Below are 17,051 nucleotides of genomic sequence, written 5' to 3' on the forward strand. Positions count from 1 at the left end.
TCCATTCATCTACTGAGGGGCATCTGGGTTGGTTCCAGATCTTAGCTATGGTAAATAATGCTACAATAAACATAGTTGTGCTGGTAGCTTTAGTGTGGTCTTGTTTGTAAACATTTGGGTAAATCTTGCCAGTGGTGTTCATGGGGAACAACAGCACAAGTCATAAACAGGGGACTCTGGAGAGGGTGTGGTCAGAAGGGCTCAAGTGAAGAACTCTAAAGAGATGACATCACAATGGCTCAGAGGACTTAAGCCCTGGTTCTTCCAGGAACCCACAGTCCACACAAGCTGCCCGCTAGTACACTTGTGTGGAACGTGCATATTGTGAAGGAGTTTTCCTGTTGTGGTTGGAGGAGGAGAAATTCAAGAGGGAGTGAAGGGTGGAGAGGTTGCCTGGGGCACCTGTGTCCACACTGGGTGTCCCCAGGCCTCTGCCCCTGCTTCTGGAGATTTTACCTCAGGACTTCACAGGTTATGTGGGGTTGCTCAGGCCAGGGAACTATGGGCTGACCCACCACTTCTTCCTCCCTAAACCTCATTGGCTCTGACTGCTCTGTGTGTGTGTGTGTGTGTGTGTGTGTGTGTGTGTGTGTGTGTGTGTGTGTGTGTGTGTGTGTGTGTGAGACTGAGCTCGCTTCTGTGAACAATCAGTTGTTTTCAGGTATTTCAATCATGTGTGTGGCCATGAATCTTCTTGTAGTTTTCTAGATGGCATTTGAACCATCCCACCTTGGTTCTCTTCAAGAATGAAGAGCACTTGTCCCCCGGCACGGAGGAGGCCTGCAGGTCAGAGTTCCTCATGGCATGAATCCTGGAGGAGCAGTTGGATCACTTGGTGTCTGCCCAGTTGATGGAGGACTCCATTTTCATAAAGAACTTCTTCAACAACTACAGGAGTTCTGCAGAAACCCACTAGGTACTGGACCTGCTATTCACAAGGTGAGTGCCAACTCCAATAAGAAAGGATTGCACATCGGCAGTGAGACCTTTGGCACTGGAGCGTGGTTTTTGCTGGGTTCACAGAATCTCCTTCACTGGCACTTGCCAGAATTTGAGGAACCAAGCATGCAAGGCCTGTGCTAGGCTGGGTTATCCTGCTGCAGTGTCCTCTCCAGGGCTGTGGGCTCTTCTGTGTCAGTCGGCTTCCCTGAGGCCTGAGACCAAGCAATGTGTTTCTTTAGCAAGAAGGGAACCAATTGTCTCTGGGACCAGGGTCCCACCCAGGTGTAGGAAGAATGGCTACACCCAGCAGGAATGGCTGGGGCCAGAGAGAAGGGCTCTGGGTTCCTAAATGATCAGGGCAGGAGCTGATTCCTTATCCATGAAAGAAATAGGAAGAGATAGGAAAGGCCCATGTTCAGACCACGAGCTTTGTGATATGAGAAGAGCAAGAACATGCTGGCTGTCCTGGGCTGGCCAGTGATTCTTGGAATCCTCAACAGGTTCAGGACTTGTGAAGCCCCCATGGAGTCCTTTGGACAAACTGACACCCTCGCCGACTACAGAGAGGATGTCATTACCCAGCACCAGATCTGCTAGTGAGTAGTGAGTGGGCTGGTCTCTGCAAAGGCAGCAATCATCGTAGGGGACTGAGGGAGACCAGGGCAGGTGCTAGGCTTTATTCAGACGCTGATTCCACCCATGTTTCTCTAGTGCTATCTCAGGCCTTCTGAGCATCTGGCTGGACTGCCACCCAGAAGTCTTCCTGGAACCCACGCACCATCCCTGCCTCCAGGGGTTCCTGGCTCACTTGAGGCTCCGTATGCATGGCTCTGACGTGGAGCTGCATGTCTCCCACCGCCGGGCACAGTTGGGCATCCAGGACTTCAAGCAGGATGAGGCTCTAGGTGCGGAGTTGGGATGGAGACATGGCCTGAGGAGGGGTGGGAGGTTCAGGGCACCACTGGGAGGAGGCTCCAAAAGTAGCCATGGGCCAGGGACAAGAGAAATCTCAAGCCTTGCATGGGCATGGAGTGGTTGAGCAATAGCGTGTATGGAAGCTTCTAAGCTGGGAAATCTCAGGGAGGAGGGTGCTGTGGAAATTTGCAAAGACTGAGAAGAAAGCAGTCATGGAGAAGACCTTGTCTCCTCCTGCAGCTCGACCCACAGTTCCAGTGTTTGGTGTCACACAAACTTCAGAGCCCCATGCAAATCCATCCATCAATGTGGGCACCATTGCAGTGGGAGGAGCCTCATCAGGAGCCCAAGCAGAGGCCACTTCTGCCTTGAAACTGGATGGCAGGTCTCTGGGAGCTGAAACATTGTGTGTGGAAGAAGAGCCATGGGCAAAACCTGCTCTACTGCAGAGCCCTGAAGGGACAAATGCACCCGTTGATGAAGTGCAGTCATCCTGCACTTTCTCTTCAGTGCTTAGTGTCCAGGAAGAGGGGGTCAGTGCTGAGTTGGAGCCCAATGGCACCTCAGCTCCGGGGATGAGTGTGGGAGAAGCGGCCGTAGGTGGTGGGGAGATGGAGCTCTGCTCTAGCTCTCCTCCTGTGCTCAGTCCCCATCACACATCAAAAGCCACTGCTGAGGAAGAGCCAGCGTCCACCTCACCTCTGCCTCATGTTCCCGGACAAGCAGCTTTCAGTGATGAGCTGAATGTGCTTTTGCCCTTGGCTCTGCTGCTCTATATTTTAGGAGCACCAGCAGGGCTACTGTGTCTGGTGGGAGTACTCACTCTGGTGATCTGTGGCCTAAGACCACTATGCTCTTGTGACAAATCAGAGCCAGCTGTCACCACGGATCCATTCCACGGTGCCAATGGGCCTCCAGCAGGGAGTGCTGACAGGAAGCCTTTTGTCAGCTTGCCTCCCATTCTGCGTTCCCCACAACCAGCCTACAGTGCTGAACTGACCGTGTTTCTGTTCCTAAATCTACTGTTGTTTTTTTTAAGAGGACCGGCTGGGGTGCTCTCACTTGTTGGAGTGCTGACACTGGTGCTCTGTGCCGTAAGATCATTCTGTACTTGCACAGAGTCTAAGCCAGCTATCACCGTGGCTGCTGTCCACAGTGCTCAGAGAGCATCAGAATATAGTGCTGAGGAGGAGCCCTGTGTCAGCTTGGCTGACAACCATCAAGCCTCCAGTACAGAACTGGAGTTCCTTCTATCCTTGAGTCTGATTTTCTACCTGTTAGGAGCACCTGCTCTAGTGCTCCTGGTGCTTGGAGTACCGACTGTGGGGCTCTGGGTTGTGAGATCTACAGCATTGCATAAAGAATCAGGGCCATCTGCCAACTTGGCTCCGGGTTGCAGGACAGATAGAGCTCCACTACTTAGTCCTGCAGAACCAGCCTCCAGTTCGGAGCTGCATATCCTTTTACCCATAGCTGCAATGCTGTCTCTGGCACAAACCCCAGCGTTGGCCATCTGTGCTGGGGGAGCCCTAGTTCTGGTGCTCTCCTTTGCAGGACCACCAAAACTCACACAATCTCGCAGGGCTGAGTTGAAGCCAGGTTCCACCATGGCTTTGGAGCCCAGGCCTGAGGACACAGCAGCCTCCAGGGCTGAGAGGGAGTCACCTTGCTCCTCCACTCCGCTGTTGCCCCTCCAGAAGGAAGCGGCTTGCAACGCTGAGATAGAGGCGTCTTGTGTCTCAGCTGCGCTGCTCCATGCCCAGGGAGCAGCAGTAGCCAGTGCTGCCACAGAGCCACCATCCAGTGCAGCCCCTCCAATATGTGTTGAGGACACACTGTCTTCGAGGACTGAGCCAGAGCCACATCCCAACTTGGCTCAAGGACTCAGTGCAGAGACATCAGCTGCCTGCAATCCTTCCCCAGAGCCCTTGGCTGTGGTGATGGAGCAGGCTACCTCTGCTTCTTGGGAATCTGAGTTGCCGTGCACATCTGTTCCTGCCCAAGAAGCTTGCCATCCTGCTTTGATGACCGGAGAGACTTCACGCAGCCAGGACATGCCTTGTTTCTTTGCCTGAATGATCAGCATTGATTCCCCCTTGCCTATCTTCAAGCCTTGCTAGCTTCCTGCACTCTTCTCCTTGTGTAGATGGCCTGGGTTCCCTTCTTCCTTGAAAGGAAGTCAGCGGCTGAGAGAGCTTTCTGAATGAGAAAGAGCAATCAGAAAATGGACAGGAGTTGAGTGGAGCTTAGACTTAATTGACAGGAAACTCATGGTCAGTGGAGACTGGGGAGGAAGAAGAGCTGGCAGGAAAGACAAGTCTTGCTAATTGTTGGGGACTCACTGTGTTGGAGGCCCCTGGAATGAATGCTGTGCAGGGGGCCTGAGTCCATGCCTTCCCCGTGGTGGTGTTTCCAGTGGGACAGTGCTCCTAAGACATGCTGTGCATTAGGGAAAGCCTGCTGTGCCTGGAGTTCCTGATTATCAAGGCAGCAGTGAGCACAGGAGGGCAATCCCTTGCCCCACCTCCAGGTACAGCCTGCTTGAGCTGCACTCCCAAATTCATTCCTAAGCAACACAAGATACATTTCCAATAGGCTCAGTTCCCAGGCAGGGATGTCAAGACCTTCGTGCTCCTGGCACTGGGTTGCAGGAATGGCAGCCTTCTGGCTCAAAATGTGTCTGTAGGAGCTTCTCAAATGGTTGGTGCCTCCCAGTTCCCATCAATACTGCTGACTTAGCTCTTTGTCCCTCTTCCACCAGCCTGAGGATGCCTGAGAACAAGAATGTGTTGGCAAAATATGAGTTTGTTCTCCAGAAGAGGACCTCTCCCACACTGCCAAGATCACGTGTGGAGCTGGCTCCCCACCTCTTCACAGGAAGAGGGGACAACACAACATTTAAGAGTGTCTCTACTTAGTCTGGATGGCTATGGCTGAGCACATCCAGACAAGAACGGCCCAGGCCATACCCTACCCTAACCACCAGTGACCTCCACTCCTGAAAACACTCAGTATCGTTTCTCCACAATTCCCTCCTGATGTCAGGACCACAGTGGTTTTGTGGTCTAGGCAAAAAACCATCTTCCTTGGATACTCAATCCATGACACAACTCAGATATTTTTCTACAAATGACCTCTGCTGTCAAAATGACAGTGGAAATGTTGCCCAGGCCACACAACCCCTCTGTTGTAACTCCATTCCAGGAACATACAAAGGATCCTGTATCCTCAGTGTTCTACTAATACCTGCCACTGGACACACTGACCTGCCCTCTAGGAACTCCCTCAGAGCTTCAGATATTCTCCGTACACTACCATAGAGGAACAGCTGACATTTTGGTAGAGCAATGGGCATGGTGCTCACACTTGCCTCTGGCTCTGCCATTTCTATTAGGATCTGACTTTGATGACTGTGATGCATATCACTGGATCTGATTCTGTGAGGTCTACAGGACACACTCTGCCAAAGCCATGCTGACCGGTATTGGTTGTCTTCCCGATGAGAGCATTTGTGCTCTGATCTTGTCTTCCCTCCCTTTATTCTATTCTGGCCTTTGTCTAGTGCACCAGAGTTTCCCATGAGCATCGATTGAGAGACATTGTGTGTTGCACACTGCCAACCTCAGGGTTCCAAACATCCTAGAGAAAAGGCCTGTGCTAGTCCTCAAACCTCACTGCTAGACTGAGTGCAGATAGTGCCATGGGCTCAATGCCACAACCCAGGATAAACCATTCCACTCAGAGACTGCATCCAGGGCACTGGAATACCAAGGAAAATCTAGTTATTCCAGGTGGGATTCCTTGTCCTGTATCCATTCAATTTGAATGCAGAATAGAAAGGATAATATTTTCTCAATGGGGTGAATGGATTTGAAGACACACATGTCATCACTATGGTAAATAATGCTTCAATAAATATAGTTGTGCTGGTCACTTTAGGATGGTCTTGTTTGTGATCATTTGGGTAATTGCCAGTAAATGGGATTACAGGGCAATAGGGGAGCAATATGTAGAGTCTCTTGAGGAACCTCCGTACTACTTTCCAAAGTGATTGAACAATGGAGTAGTGTTCCCTTCTGGCCACATCCCTTCCAGCCATGGTATCACTCCTGTATTCACTGTATTAGAAGTTGGTATAACTGGGGAGGGGAAGAGAGAAAACAAAATATTTACCTAGGGATACGATTTGACCCATTGCCACAATGAAATGTAGAAGAAACTAAACGAACTTTAAAATGTAATGGTTGCAGTGGGGCAGGGCAAAGGTAGTCGGAGAGGATAATTGAAGAGGTGGGAGCAACGGGATGGTAGGGGAAAAACAAAGGAGGAGGAATCAATGTTCAGTAGGAAACATACTCATTACTTTGCTCATGTAACTGTAACCCCTCTGTATAATATTTTTTTAAATAAAAATCACACAAAAAAGATGATGCTAAGGGAAATGAAGTTAAAAAGATGGACACAAGCTTTTTCTTTGTTGCTACTGTTTTTATCAACTTTGGATTTTTTTTGTTTCTTTTGTATATTCTTCCCTCTTTGGTATAATATCTGTTGTTCTTGTATTTGATTCTCTAACTGATATTCTATATATTGTTTATTGGAATTAGGAAAAGGAAGGAATCAACAAAATTATAAGATAAGGAGGAAAGCAATGCAATAGCCTTAGGCATAAGACAATATGTTGGACACGATCTGTCCAGCTTTGGTGTGGTGGGTAGGGGGAAAGCAAAGTAGGAGAATTCTGAAGGATGGGATAATAAGGTTGACTAGGAATTTACTGGTTTCATAACTGATGTAACAAAGCCATCCTTAATTACCTTGACATTAAAAATATTTATATGTATATAGAACTTGCAGTAAAATGTCAATAAAACCTCAAACTCATGAGCATAGGATCAAAAGAAGATAAACAGAGGGGGATACCCAGGACATAAGGTAAAAAGGTAACAGTATGAGCTAATTTAATTCATTGGTCAGATTAAGGTTCTCTTGCAACGTATAAGTGGTTATGAGATGAACGTGAAATGCAGCTAAAATTGTGATGAATTACATGTTGTAGTAGGAGCATATTTTGGCATCTAAATATAAGCCTTCATCAAAATGTATGCCCTTGAAATAGATTTGAGAAACTATATTCCCATAGGAATTTTGTTATACTGTGTACTAATTCTTCGAAGGAAAATGTACTCTGGCACTAAGAAAACTGACAGAACAAAAACTTCATTGCAATATCTGCTTCCTCAATATTTCTAGAAAATACATCGCCCACTCACTATTTTCCTTCAGGATTTCCCTAGGATCTCTGACTTTCTTTTTGCCTCCCTGGTTTATTGTCTTTCTCTGTTGCACGGTGGAAGTTCCTTACTGACATCCTCTAGCCTTTCTATTCAGCTCAGTGCTATAGCCTTTCTGAAAAACTCCCTTCTCCATTCAAGAATTCCTCCAGTGCAGAGATGGGCAGGAGGCACACACCGTAGTCCTACCCTTCTCCACAAGTTCACCTCCCCAATTATCAGCTGCCCAGAGGCAAGCATGCTCTGAAAATATTCAATGGAAAACAGCAGATATTCAGAATTGGGAAAGTTTAAATTCTTCAGAATAGGGAGAATATAAACACTAAATTGTATTGGAAGAAAATAACATTGAAAATTTGCATGTGGAGTCAGCTAATAATTTCTTATTCTTGGGACCCTGGTTGTTCATGCTAGATAGCCTAGATGCTTGAGAGATAAAAAGGAGAAAGATCACAGCTTGAGGACAAAGAGTTCACACCAAAGTTCTCATGACCTCATTTTCATTGGTAGCCAGGTGAGAAAACTTGCTCCTGCCATCCCAGTCTACACAGGAAGCTCAGATTGAGAGGCCTGCACTTGCATTACAGCCCAAGGAAACAATCCACAAACCCCCATGTCAACAGAAAAGGCCTAGCATGGTGGTGTGTGCCTGTCATCCTAGCTATATGAGATTTTCAGTAGGGGCTGTGATCCAGCTGACCAGGAAAACAAGTGAGACTGAATCTCAAAAGAAACTGCAGCACCTAGGCACCAGTGGCTCATGCCTGTAATCCTCCCTAATCTGGAGGCTGAGATCTAAGGATTGGGGTTCAAAGTCTGTCAGGGCAGGAAAGTTCATGAGACACTTAGCTCCAATTAACCACCAGAATTTCAGAAGTAGCACTCTGACTCAAAAGGTAGAGCAACCATGTGAGCAGAAGAGCTCATAGAGAGCACGTAGGCCCAGAAGCATCACCAATTAAATATAAAAATCAATCACTAAAACTTCAACAAAAAAACCCAATCAATTAATCAATCAAGAATAAACCTGCAGCAAACTGTGCTTGGATGGGGGCTCAAGCATTCAAGTGGAATAGAGCCTGTCCACCAAGTAGGTCATCTTGTGCTTAAACATAAGGAAAGCCATCAGTTCAAACAGCCACAACACCAAAAAACAAACATATCACATTCTTGTCTACGTGGGGGTTGGCCTGAGAAGCAGTGTGTGTACTGTGTGTTCCCATTCCCTTGATACCATGGTAGAATCGGCTCTATACTACCTTGGACAGGCAGGAAGAGAAAGGATTGGCCTACAGTTGAAGGGAAATGAGTCCAGCTGACAAAGGGAATCAATACTAAGGATTAACTCTTTCATGCAAGAGCAAGAGACAAAGGGTCTATGGCTTCCTCCTAAGCAGTTCCAGTTCCCCATTTTATTCCAGTTCCAGATCCTTCCTTTACCACATTTTCAAACATTCAAAATTGCTTTGAATTTCTTTCACACAGATTTTTCTCTTCTTGATGCTATAATCTGCCAGTGATCTGCTAGTTCTCCCTGCATCATTGAAAGCTTTAGTATTGTTTCTCTATGTTGGTCTAACACTCTTTGTCATTTTAAGAAAATTTCAACACTAACACAATCTAGAGTTCATCTAGCTAACATCTTGGATTCTGAGTCTTCCACAATCTCCCAGCTGGCTTCATGTCAGTGACCCTTTCCTGTGGTCTAACTTACATATCACCAAGAATGGCACCAACTGGGGAGATAATGTGAAATATTTCCCTTTTTACCACCTTCACTTCCTCCTGCTTACTTAATCCTGTTCTCATATATCTACTACTCAGCAACTGATACTTAGTATATTGACAGGTATTTATTGTTCATATAAGTTAGTTTTATATTATCTATCACCAAATTTGCTCTTTCTTCCCCTGATAAACACGTTTATATTCCAAGATCCAAATCACCTTGTTATTTAAAATCCTCAATTTCCCTCTTTATTTATTTAAGTAAAAATGCCATGTATAAATAAGATTAGTGTTAAATACCAACTCCACTTAAGTCTATTGCTTTTCTTTTTTATCATTTTTATTTATAATGTAAAGGTGATGTACACAGGGGATACCGCTGCATAAGTCAGGTAATGAGTTCATTTGGTTTTGAACAATGTTAATTTTTCCTCATTTTTCTAACTCATGGCTATCCATCACTACCTTACTCTTGTTAGAAATTGTCAAGTAAGTGTATTTGGTTTAACTACTATTAAAATTGTGAACAAAATATTCAAGTGATTTTGAGGTATTTATAATGTACTATGTGATTTTTTTGGTTTCTTTGTATGTTCCTCCCCCATGGTAGAATCCCTGTTTTCACTGTATTTGATTCCAATGCCCTGCATCTTGCATATATATTTCTCTAAGTTGTGGATGGGAAGGGAAAAAACAAAATGCTTAAATAGTGATATACACTGACCCATTGTAAAAATGAGATGTACAAGACACTATGTTGAAAATGAACTTTACAACTTGGAGGGGGGTGGTATAGGAGTAGTTAGGGAGGTGGGAATTAAGGGATGGTAGGGGAATAACAAAGGAGGAATGTACAATGCTCAATAGGAAATGTACTCATTGCCTTACTCATGTCACTGTAACCCCTGTAAAGAATTTTCACAATATAAAACATACTTAAAAAGAAAAAAGAAAAACATATTCAAGTGAACACTCAATATTAACAGGCCACCCTCACCATCCCCTAGTCCTTTTATTTCTGATGATAGTACATGTCTTCCTACAACTGTGAAACCACTCTCAACACACTTGGTGGATGCCATCTTATCTTCCCACAATGAAGGGAGTTTCTCAGTGATATGTGCCACTTCCTGCCATAGGTGACACAGAGCATTAGGAGCCTGAACACCTGATGACCTAGCAGGACCCACCTCCCATGGAGATACCCAGCAATCGGAGCTGAGGGGGATGGAGCACCAGAGAAACACAATGTCATGTCTGGAAGTCAGCAAATGCCCCTCACAGACCTAAGCTCTGCCCTGGCTGGCAGGTGTGGCACCACCTAACCAGCTGAGACTAACTCCTACTCCCAATTACTTGACAAGTCTGGAGGCTTAGATTCCTCTGTTTAGGCAACCAGGCCTCCATGCAGGCTTCAGGGCCCCATCAAGCCTGGCCCACTATCTAACCCTTACCATGAGAGCCTTCCATGTCTGAGGAAACCCAAGGGACAGTTACAACTTTACACATGTGGGGCTTGATTTCTGGGCCTGGGCTTTGTACTTCAGCTCTTCAGCTCAAGGTGAGCATTCTGTCACTTCAGACACAAAGCCACTTCAGTATTTTGTGAGTGGTTTATTGGAGATAAGAGTGTCATGGTCTTTCTTGCCTGGGTTGTCTTTGAACTGTGATCTTCAGATCTGAGCCTTCTGAGTAGCTAGGATGACAGGGTGAGCCACAACTGCCCGGCAATCTACCTTGTTTAGATGGATGAAACTCAGTGCCAAGGACCCTAGATGGCAAACGTTTGGGTTCAGGTCACTTACTATGGTGTAGTCCCACCAAGGTAACCCTTGGTAACTTTCTGGCCTCCCAGGGATACCGAGTCTCACCCACGAAGGTACAGGTGGATCAGCAGTCAGTGACTTATCTGTCTATTCAACTGGGCCACACACAAGGCTTTCATTATCCCCACCAAACTCCTGATTACTAACTGCCCTAGCCCTCCACTAAGAATGAGCTTCTCTCCTTTTTGAGTCTAGCCAACTACTTCAGGTCCTGGACCCCCAACAACTGCCTCTGAACTTGCCACTTATATGAAGTAGCTAGAGGGTCACCTGAGGAAACCCTTTGATCACCCTCCACTCACATTTCTCCCTTCAGCAGACTGGTTCCAACCGGCCTCCACACAGGCCTCTGGTCTCAGGCTGCCAGAGTCTTCACACCTGTTCTTTCTGTATGGAACTGAGAACTAGGGTTTTACATTGGGAGTTTGAGGTCAGCAGATCGGACCTCATTTGTGCCAGTTGCTTATTTGTCCAAATGTCTAGACCATACAATGAGGGGATCGGCTCCTTGCCTCCATGGCCTAGCCATCTCTTCTGTCCTATTACAGGTGTCAAACAAACTAAACCTGGGCACAAGCCTAACATTGTCACCCATCATCACCTCTCTCAGTTACTAACCTATACAGGGCTCAAACTCAGCTTCCCTCCCGCAATCTCTGGTGTCTTTTCACTGGTAGACGCCCCACTCTGACCTTCCAGCTCTGCCTTCCATTAAACCCCACACCCTATTACCCATTTCAGATACAAAGAGCTCCCCAGCACACTCCTGTGTGGAGACTCTGGATGACCTGCTAACTCACCCAGCACACATTAGAGAGAGGTCCTTAAAGCCCATAGGGAAACGTAATCCTTCCTTGGTGACCTTCACCTTCATCCCTGCCCAGATCCTAACACTGCCAGCATCTCTCTATTGTCTAGTCCAAGAGGTGGTGGTTGTATCAGGCAAGATTCACACAATCTTCCTCTCCAGGCTTGCCCAGACCTGAGGAACTTCTCTTCACTCCATACCATCTTTTCTGCCCTGCAGAGCACGGCCATCTTCCGACTGAAGACATCAAGGCAAGAGGTCTGCAGGTGGGTCCGTATTCCCACAGCAGTTGTCCTGTGGGAAAACATGGTAGGTGTCACACTCCCTAAACCCTGGACACAAACATACATCTGAGATCCTCACTGGCGGGGTCCAGGTGGATAATTATTATCAAGATTCAGACATCTGTCAGACTTAGCATACACAGACACACACACACACAAACACAGACACCCACCCTACCCCCCCCCCACACACAAGCTTACCAGTTTTCTATCGTGGCAACGAATCTGCATCCACTTGAATTGAAAGCAGAGCTGCCTAGTGGAAGAGGGATGGCTCATGGTTATGACAGGAAGCAGAACTTGCTCTTGCCTGGTGGATTCGTGGGGGCTATTTGAACCCATTTTCAACACTTTTGTAGAGCCACATTGTTTCCTTTCTTCCAAAATCAAATGGAATCCAACTCCCTCCTCCCCACCTTCCAACTGTCACCTTTTCTCTGCCCCTCCCACAGAGACTCCTTCTGCACATTCCACACACTGGAAAAAATCACTTCTACAAACAATTACTCCAAGAGCAGAGAGCTGCTGGCAAAGCTATGACATGAGGAAGTGAAGACAGGGGCAGAGGTGGAGGTTGAACACGGGGGAGTCAGTGCCATCCTGAAGGGGTTTAGAAACATGACTTGCATTCTATTGGGGAAGAGGGCAAGGGAAGATTCCCCTAGGCACACAGTGGGCAGAGGGGTGCTACAACACAATGTGATCTGCATATACCAGTCTAGATTTGGACCTGGGGAAGTTTGGAAAATCAGGCAGCAAGAACAGGCCATAGACACTAGGGGGGATCACAGGTTTTGCAAGTTGCTGTGCCATGGGAGTAAGGTTGAAGACTGACTGAGATGCCCTGTGAGATTAGGTATGAGATGGGCCTTGAGCCTTGACCATCACCCAACCAATCCTACAGCTGATGACAAAGGGCATCTTTCCCTACCTGGGAATCTTCCTGATGGACCTCATGATGATAGATACTGCATATCAGGATATCCATGACGTGAGTAGCCAGGCCCCAGCTGTCTCTTGGCAAGTGGAGAACAAAGGGTCCTGGGAGTCCTGAGCTCTGGCACTCCTTACAGTGTCCTGGCCATGCCCAGTGCCCAGTCCTATGCCCCTGTGACCATCTGCTGGCCAAACCTGCCTGAGCCCTGAGCTGTGTGCACACACATGCCAGCTGCGGTTTCAAGTCCTTTAAGGGAGGTCCGTGTGGCACAACTGAAGCCAGGCTTTCCTAAGACAAGCAACTTCGGGCCCAACAAAGGCCTTTTCACCTGATGCTGCAGTCACCCTCCTAGCTTCCCAGGGGTTAGACAACAAAATCCCTGATTCTGACTTGATGCTCGGTTCACAGCGTTCCTCTGAATGCTGACCCTACGCCTGTGTATGCACACATGTTGCCCAGACTAGAGGAGGCCCTGGTTGGGTGTGCTGAGGGAAGAGGGTCCCCATTCTAACTCCATTGCCCTCTGCCTTCTAGGACAAAACACAAAGGATCAAATTAATTCAGGTGAGTATCAGCTGTCCAGACAGGACAGCCTGGGAAGGGACCAGCAAGTTTCTCTGGTCAACCATGTCCAGCTGCCATTTCTTCATGGGTCCAATGGGAGGAGAGAGAAGGTCCAGCCCTTGTCCTGGTAGGCTGCAAAGCAGCATCCAGGAGATCCCCAGTATTGAGTGTGAGATCCCACAGAAGTCAGGGGAACTCAATGGCAGGTTGCTGGGCAGACCTGGTAGAGGAGCTGGGTCCCTCCTCAGACAGCAAAGCCCAGTCCAGGCCAGTCCTGCCCTGTCACTGCTCTTGTGCTCCTCAGGACCAGGAAAATGAGATCATCCCGCCCTTGAAACACCTGCAACATACCTGCAGCTATTACCACCTAAAAAAAAAAGCAGAAAATTCTGGAGCGGCTCAGTGAGGAAGCCAGGTGGGTTGACAGACACTGGCGGAATGAGCGGGGACAGCCGGAGAATGGGATCCTGAGGGCCGGAGGTGTGGCTCTGGGTTGGAGTGGGAACCAACAGAGTTTCTGTTCAGCATGATGAGGGAGGCCCACCAGGCTCTGAAGTCCAAGCCAACTCTGGCAGTGAACAAACATGGCACTTGGTCACCTCACCACCATCCCTTGTCTTAGCTATGAGCTGTCATGTGCACTGGAGCCCAGGAGGCAGACTGACACAACAAACCACATGACCAAGAATTTTTCAGAAATGAGAAAGGCAGGAAAGAAATAAGTGGATGGCCACCGATTGCAGGGGCCAGAGAAGATTCTGAGCTGGGACACCTGAGGCTGATGCTGATTTCTCTACACTGAAACATCCCTGATTGTGGGCTCAGAGGCCTCAGCTCTCTGGGCTTTTCCTCCCCTTGCTTGTGTCTGGGATTCATCCCTCAGAAAGGGGTGGGGATTATCGAAGGCCCTAGACTGGAGCAGCATGCTAGCAGTGTATTGGGGAGAAGGAATTGGGGGTGTGCTGGGAAATTCCCTCCAGCAAGCCATCCCATGACTGAAGCCGCCATATTCACAACACTGACCTCAGTGGCAGTGGGAGCTCCCAGCCAACAACAGAGGAGCAGCTTCAGCGTGGCATTGACAGCACCAGCAGAAACAACATGGAAGGGCCCTCATACAGTGGCCCTCTGTGCCCTGGTGTGACCAGCTCCCACCTGGACCTCCACAGGAGACTCAAGGGAGAATCCTCCCAAGAGAAGGAAACGGTGACACCCTGCACTTCTACTCCATTCCTACCTTATCCACTGGAGATGCAGCCAAGGGGTCTGGAAAGACCACCTCCTGTTCACATCATATACTTTTGGAAGGCCCTAGACCTTCCTCCCAGGCTTTGGCCTCCATCTATGTCAAGGCCTCTCCTCATGTTGCTGTCTTTCCAGATCAGGTCCTGCAAATCCTCCTCTCCAGGGACTTCTGGATTGCTCTTAAATTCCAAAAGCCCAGCTTTCTCTTCCAACTCCAATGCACCTTAGGCTAAGACAAGCAATAGTAAGAGTTGGAATTTAGGTGACTCCAAGTAACAATCAGGTTGGAGATGCCTGTCTCTTCAAGGTGAGCATGCCTGAGCACATGGGAAATGTCTACATAGTATCATGGTGAGTGGGGCAGTATGACACTCCCCTGCTGCCTTCAACAAGTAAGGACACAGGACAGTGGCAGTCTCCATGTCCATTTGCTTCCCTCCTGAAATTGGTCTTTCAGTAGAGACGGCAGAAACCCAGCATGCTGGAGGCAGTGGGCAGTGCTCAGGTCCAGACCTGACAGCAAGGAGGGAGGAACAGTGGACCCAGCCACTGACATGAACAAGACCACATCAGGGCCTCTGGAGAGTCAAGAAGGCAGATACATGGATCAAGGAGATGAAGACTTTGACTAGATAAGGCACAATGCAACAGGAACCTTCTTGACTTTCCTTAGAGGAAGGGAGATCCAGAGCCTCAGAGTTAGGATGGTAGGAATCTGGGTATTACACAACCTGAATCAGCAGAGGCTTTTCACAGGTGAACGGGCCCTGTTCAGGAGAAGGCTTTTTCATCTTCCAAGTCTTCAAGGGATCAGGAGTCATTTATAGCCTCTCCTTCCTCATGGAGATTCCATGACTTTCCATCATGCTCAGTCCTCTCCTGGCCTCAAGAGGGAGTGGCTGTCATTAGCAGCCAGCTGGGAGAATGTGTCTTCCTGTGTGCTCTGCTCAGAGACTCAGGGGAGCTGGAGAAGGCTGCTGGTGTATCCTCCACCAGTGCAACCTCCAGCCCAGTGGGGGCCTGAATGGTAGGAGGCAATGGGGCCCTGGCCTTGGGCCTGCTCCTTCTCTTGGGCTTGGGCAAATATCTCTGGTTAGTCCTAGGCCTATGCCTACTTGATTCTGTTAACGTATAGCCACAAGACCTGAACTTGAACCTGCCTGGGAAGAGGGGGCACAGTGCAGAGCAGAGGGGCTAGGAATTGTTCAGGTCAAGACCCATGGGAACCATTAGACCACCCTCTGTAAGGAAGACTTCTATCACCCGCATCATACAGTGTGTGATTCCTTTACTGAGCATGAGTGGCTTCAGAGTATTGCTGGCAATACCTGGTGGGAAGGGGGGCACTGCGAACAAGGTGTGATGTTCTGGCCTCTTCTGACCCATGTGACGACTCAGGAGAAGACACAGGATGTCATCCTGAAGCCCCTGAACAAAGCCTTACTGCAGGAGTCCAAGCCAGAGGAGTGCGAGCTTTTGCAGACCATCTCAGAGGATCAAAGGGAGTCAGAAGCAGTTAGCCAGGAAAATGGCAGAAGAGGGTGGGTGGGCATGCTCACCACCCCAGGTGGGAGGGCAGCCTCCAAAGTGTGGACATTAGGTACTGAGCTCAAGTAGGCACTGCTTACCCCAGTCCCAGAACTGCCCAATCAGCTGCTGCACATGCCTGACTTGCATTGCCCAGCCCTGCCCTAGCTAGATCTCTGAGGAGGCAAGAAGCTGTGCAGACACCATCACTTTGGGGTCAGACAATGAGCTGCTATGGGGCTGGGTGGCCAAAGCCCTCACTAGAAGACACTTTGTCTTACTCTAATGGCAAGCAGGGCTTCAGAATGAATGTCAAACTGGGGTGTAGCTCAATGGAAAAGGACTTGCCTTAACATCAGGCAAACCCTTGATTTCTCCCCAGAGCACAGTCCTCAAGAATCCAATCCTAGTCCAGCAAAGGTCATATGATCAAGCCATGCAAGTGACCACAAAAGCACACTTCTATGAACAGAGCCAGTGTTATGGAAAGATGATTCAGAACAGAATAGAGTCCAGGTGCAGGCCCATAGAGAGCCAGCGAGATCCTAGAGACCACAGGAGAGTTCCACCTCTTCTCTGCCAGTGTGTTTCTCTTTACAATTAGAGGACACTACCCAACATCGTACAAGGATGACAGACCTAGACACAGAGAAAAAGGGGTCCAGAGTCATGCACAGAAAGAGATAGAGAAATGGACAGACACATAAAGACAGAAAGACCGAGAAATAGACACACTGAGATAGACAAAAACAAAGAGAGATAGCCTATGATGGAGACCACAAGCCTACTGTGATGGTGCCATTGATCTGTTATCTATATACTGAGTTGAAGAGCTATTCAGATACTTTGCCTAAGTGATCAGCACTGATTACCCTGGCCTGTCATATGCCTTGCTAGCTACCTGCACTCTTCTCCGTGGGTAGGTGGCATGGTTTCCTTCTTCCAGAAAAGGAAGTCAGAAGCCTGGGGATCTTTCTTATT

The 17,051-nt window shown here is 48.1% G+C and overlaps 1 protein-coding gene across 1 annotated transcript; it reads left to right on the forward strand.

The window, feature by feature from the left end:
• The first annotated feature begins 285 nt into the window (after positions 1-285).
• On the forward strand, positions 286-5,779 carry LOC138816543 (ral guanine nucleotide dissociation stimulator-like 1). Its single transcript, XM_070006352.1, has 5 exons — positions 286-471; positions 701-939; positions 1,443-1,538; positions 1,654-1,847; positions 4,619-5,779. Exons 3-5 carry the CDS (start codon positions 1,465-1,467, stop codon positions 4,621-4,623), a joined length of 273 nt encoding a protein of 90 aa, XP_069862453.1. The 5' UTR covers positions 286-471; positions 701-939; positions 1,443-1,464; the 3' UTR covers positions 4,624-5,779.
• Positions 5,780-17,051: the final 11,272 nt, after the last annotated feature.

The sequence above is a fragment of the Dipodomys merriami genome, unplaced genomic scaffold (genome assembly GCF_024711535.1).
Source record: "Dipodomys merriami isolate MVZ:Mamm:240054 unplaced genomic scaffold, mDipMer1.0.p SCAF_11, whole genome shotgun sequence".
NCBI classification, from domain to species: Eukaryota; Metazoa; Chordata; class Mammalia; order Rodentia; family Heteromyidae; genus Dipodomys; species Dipodomys merriami.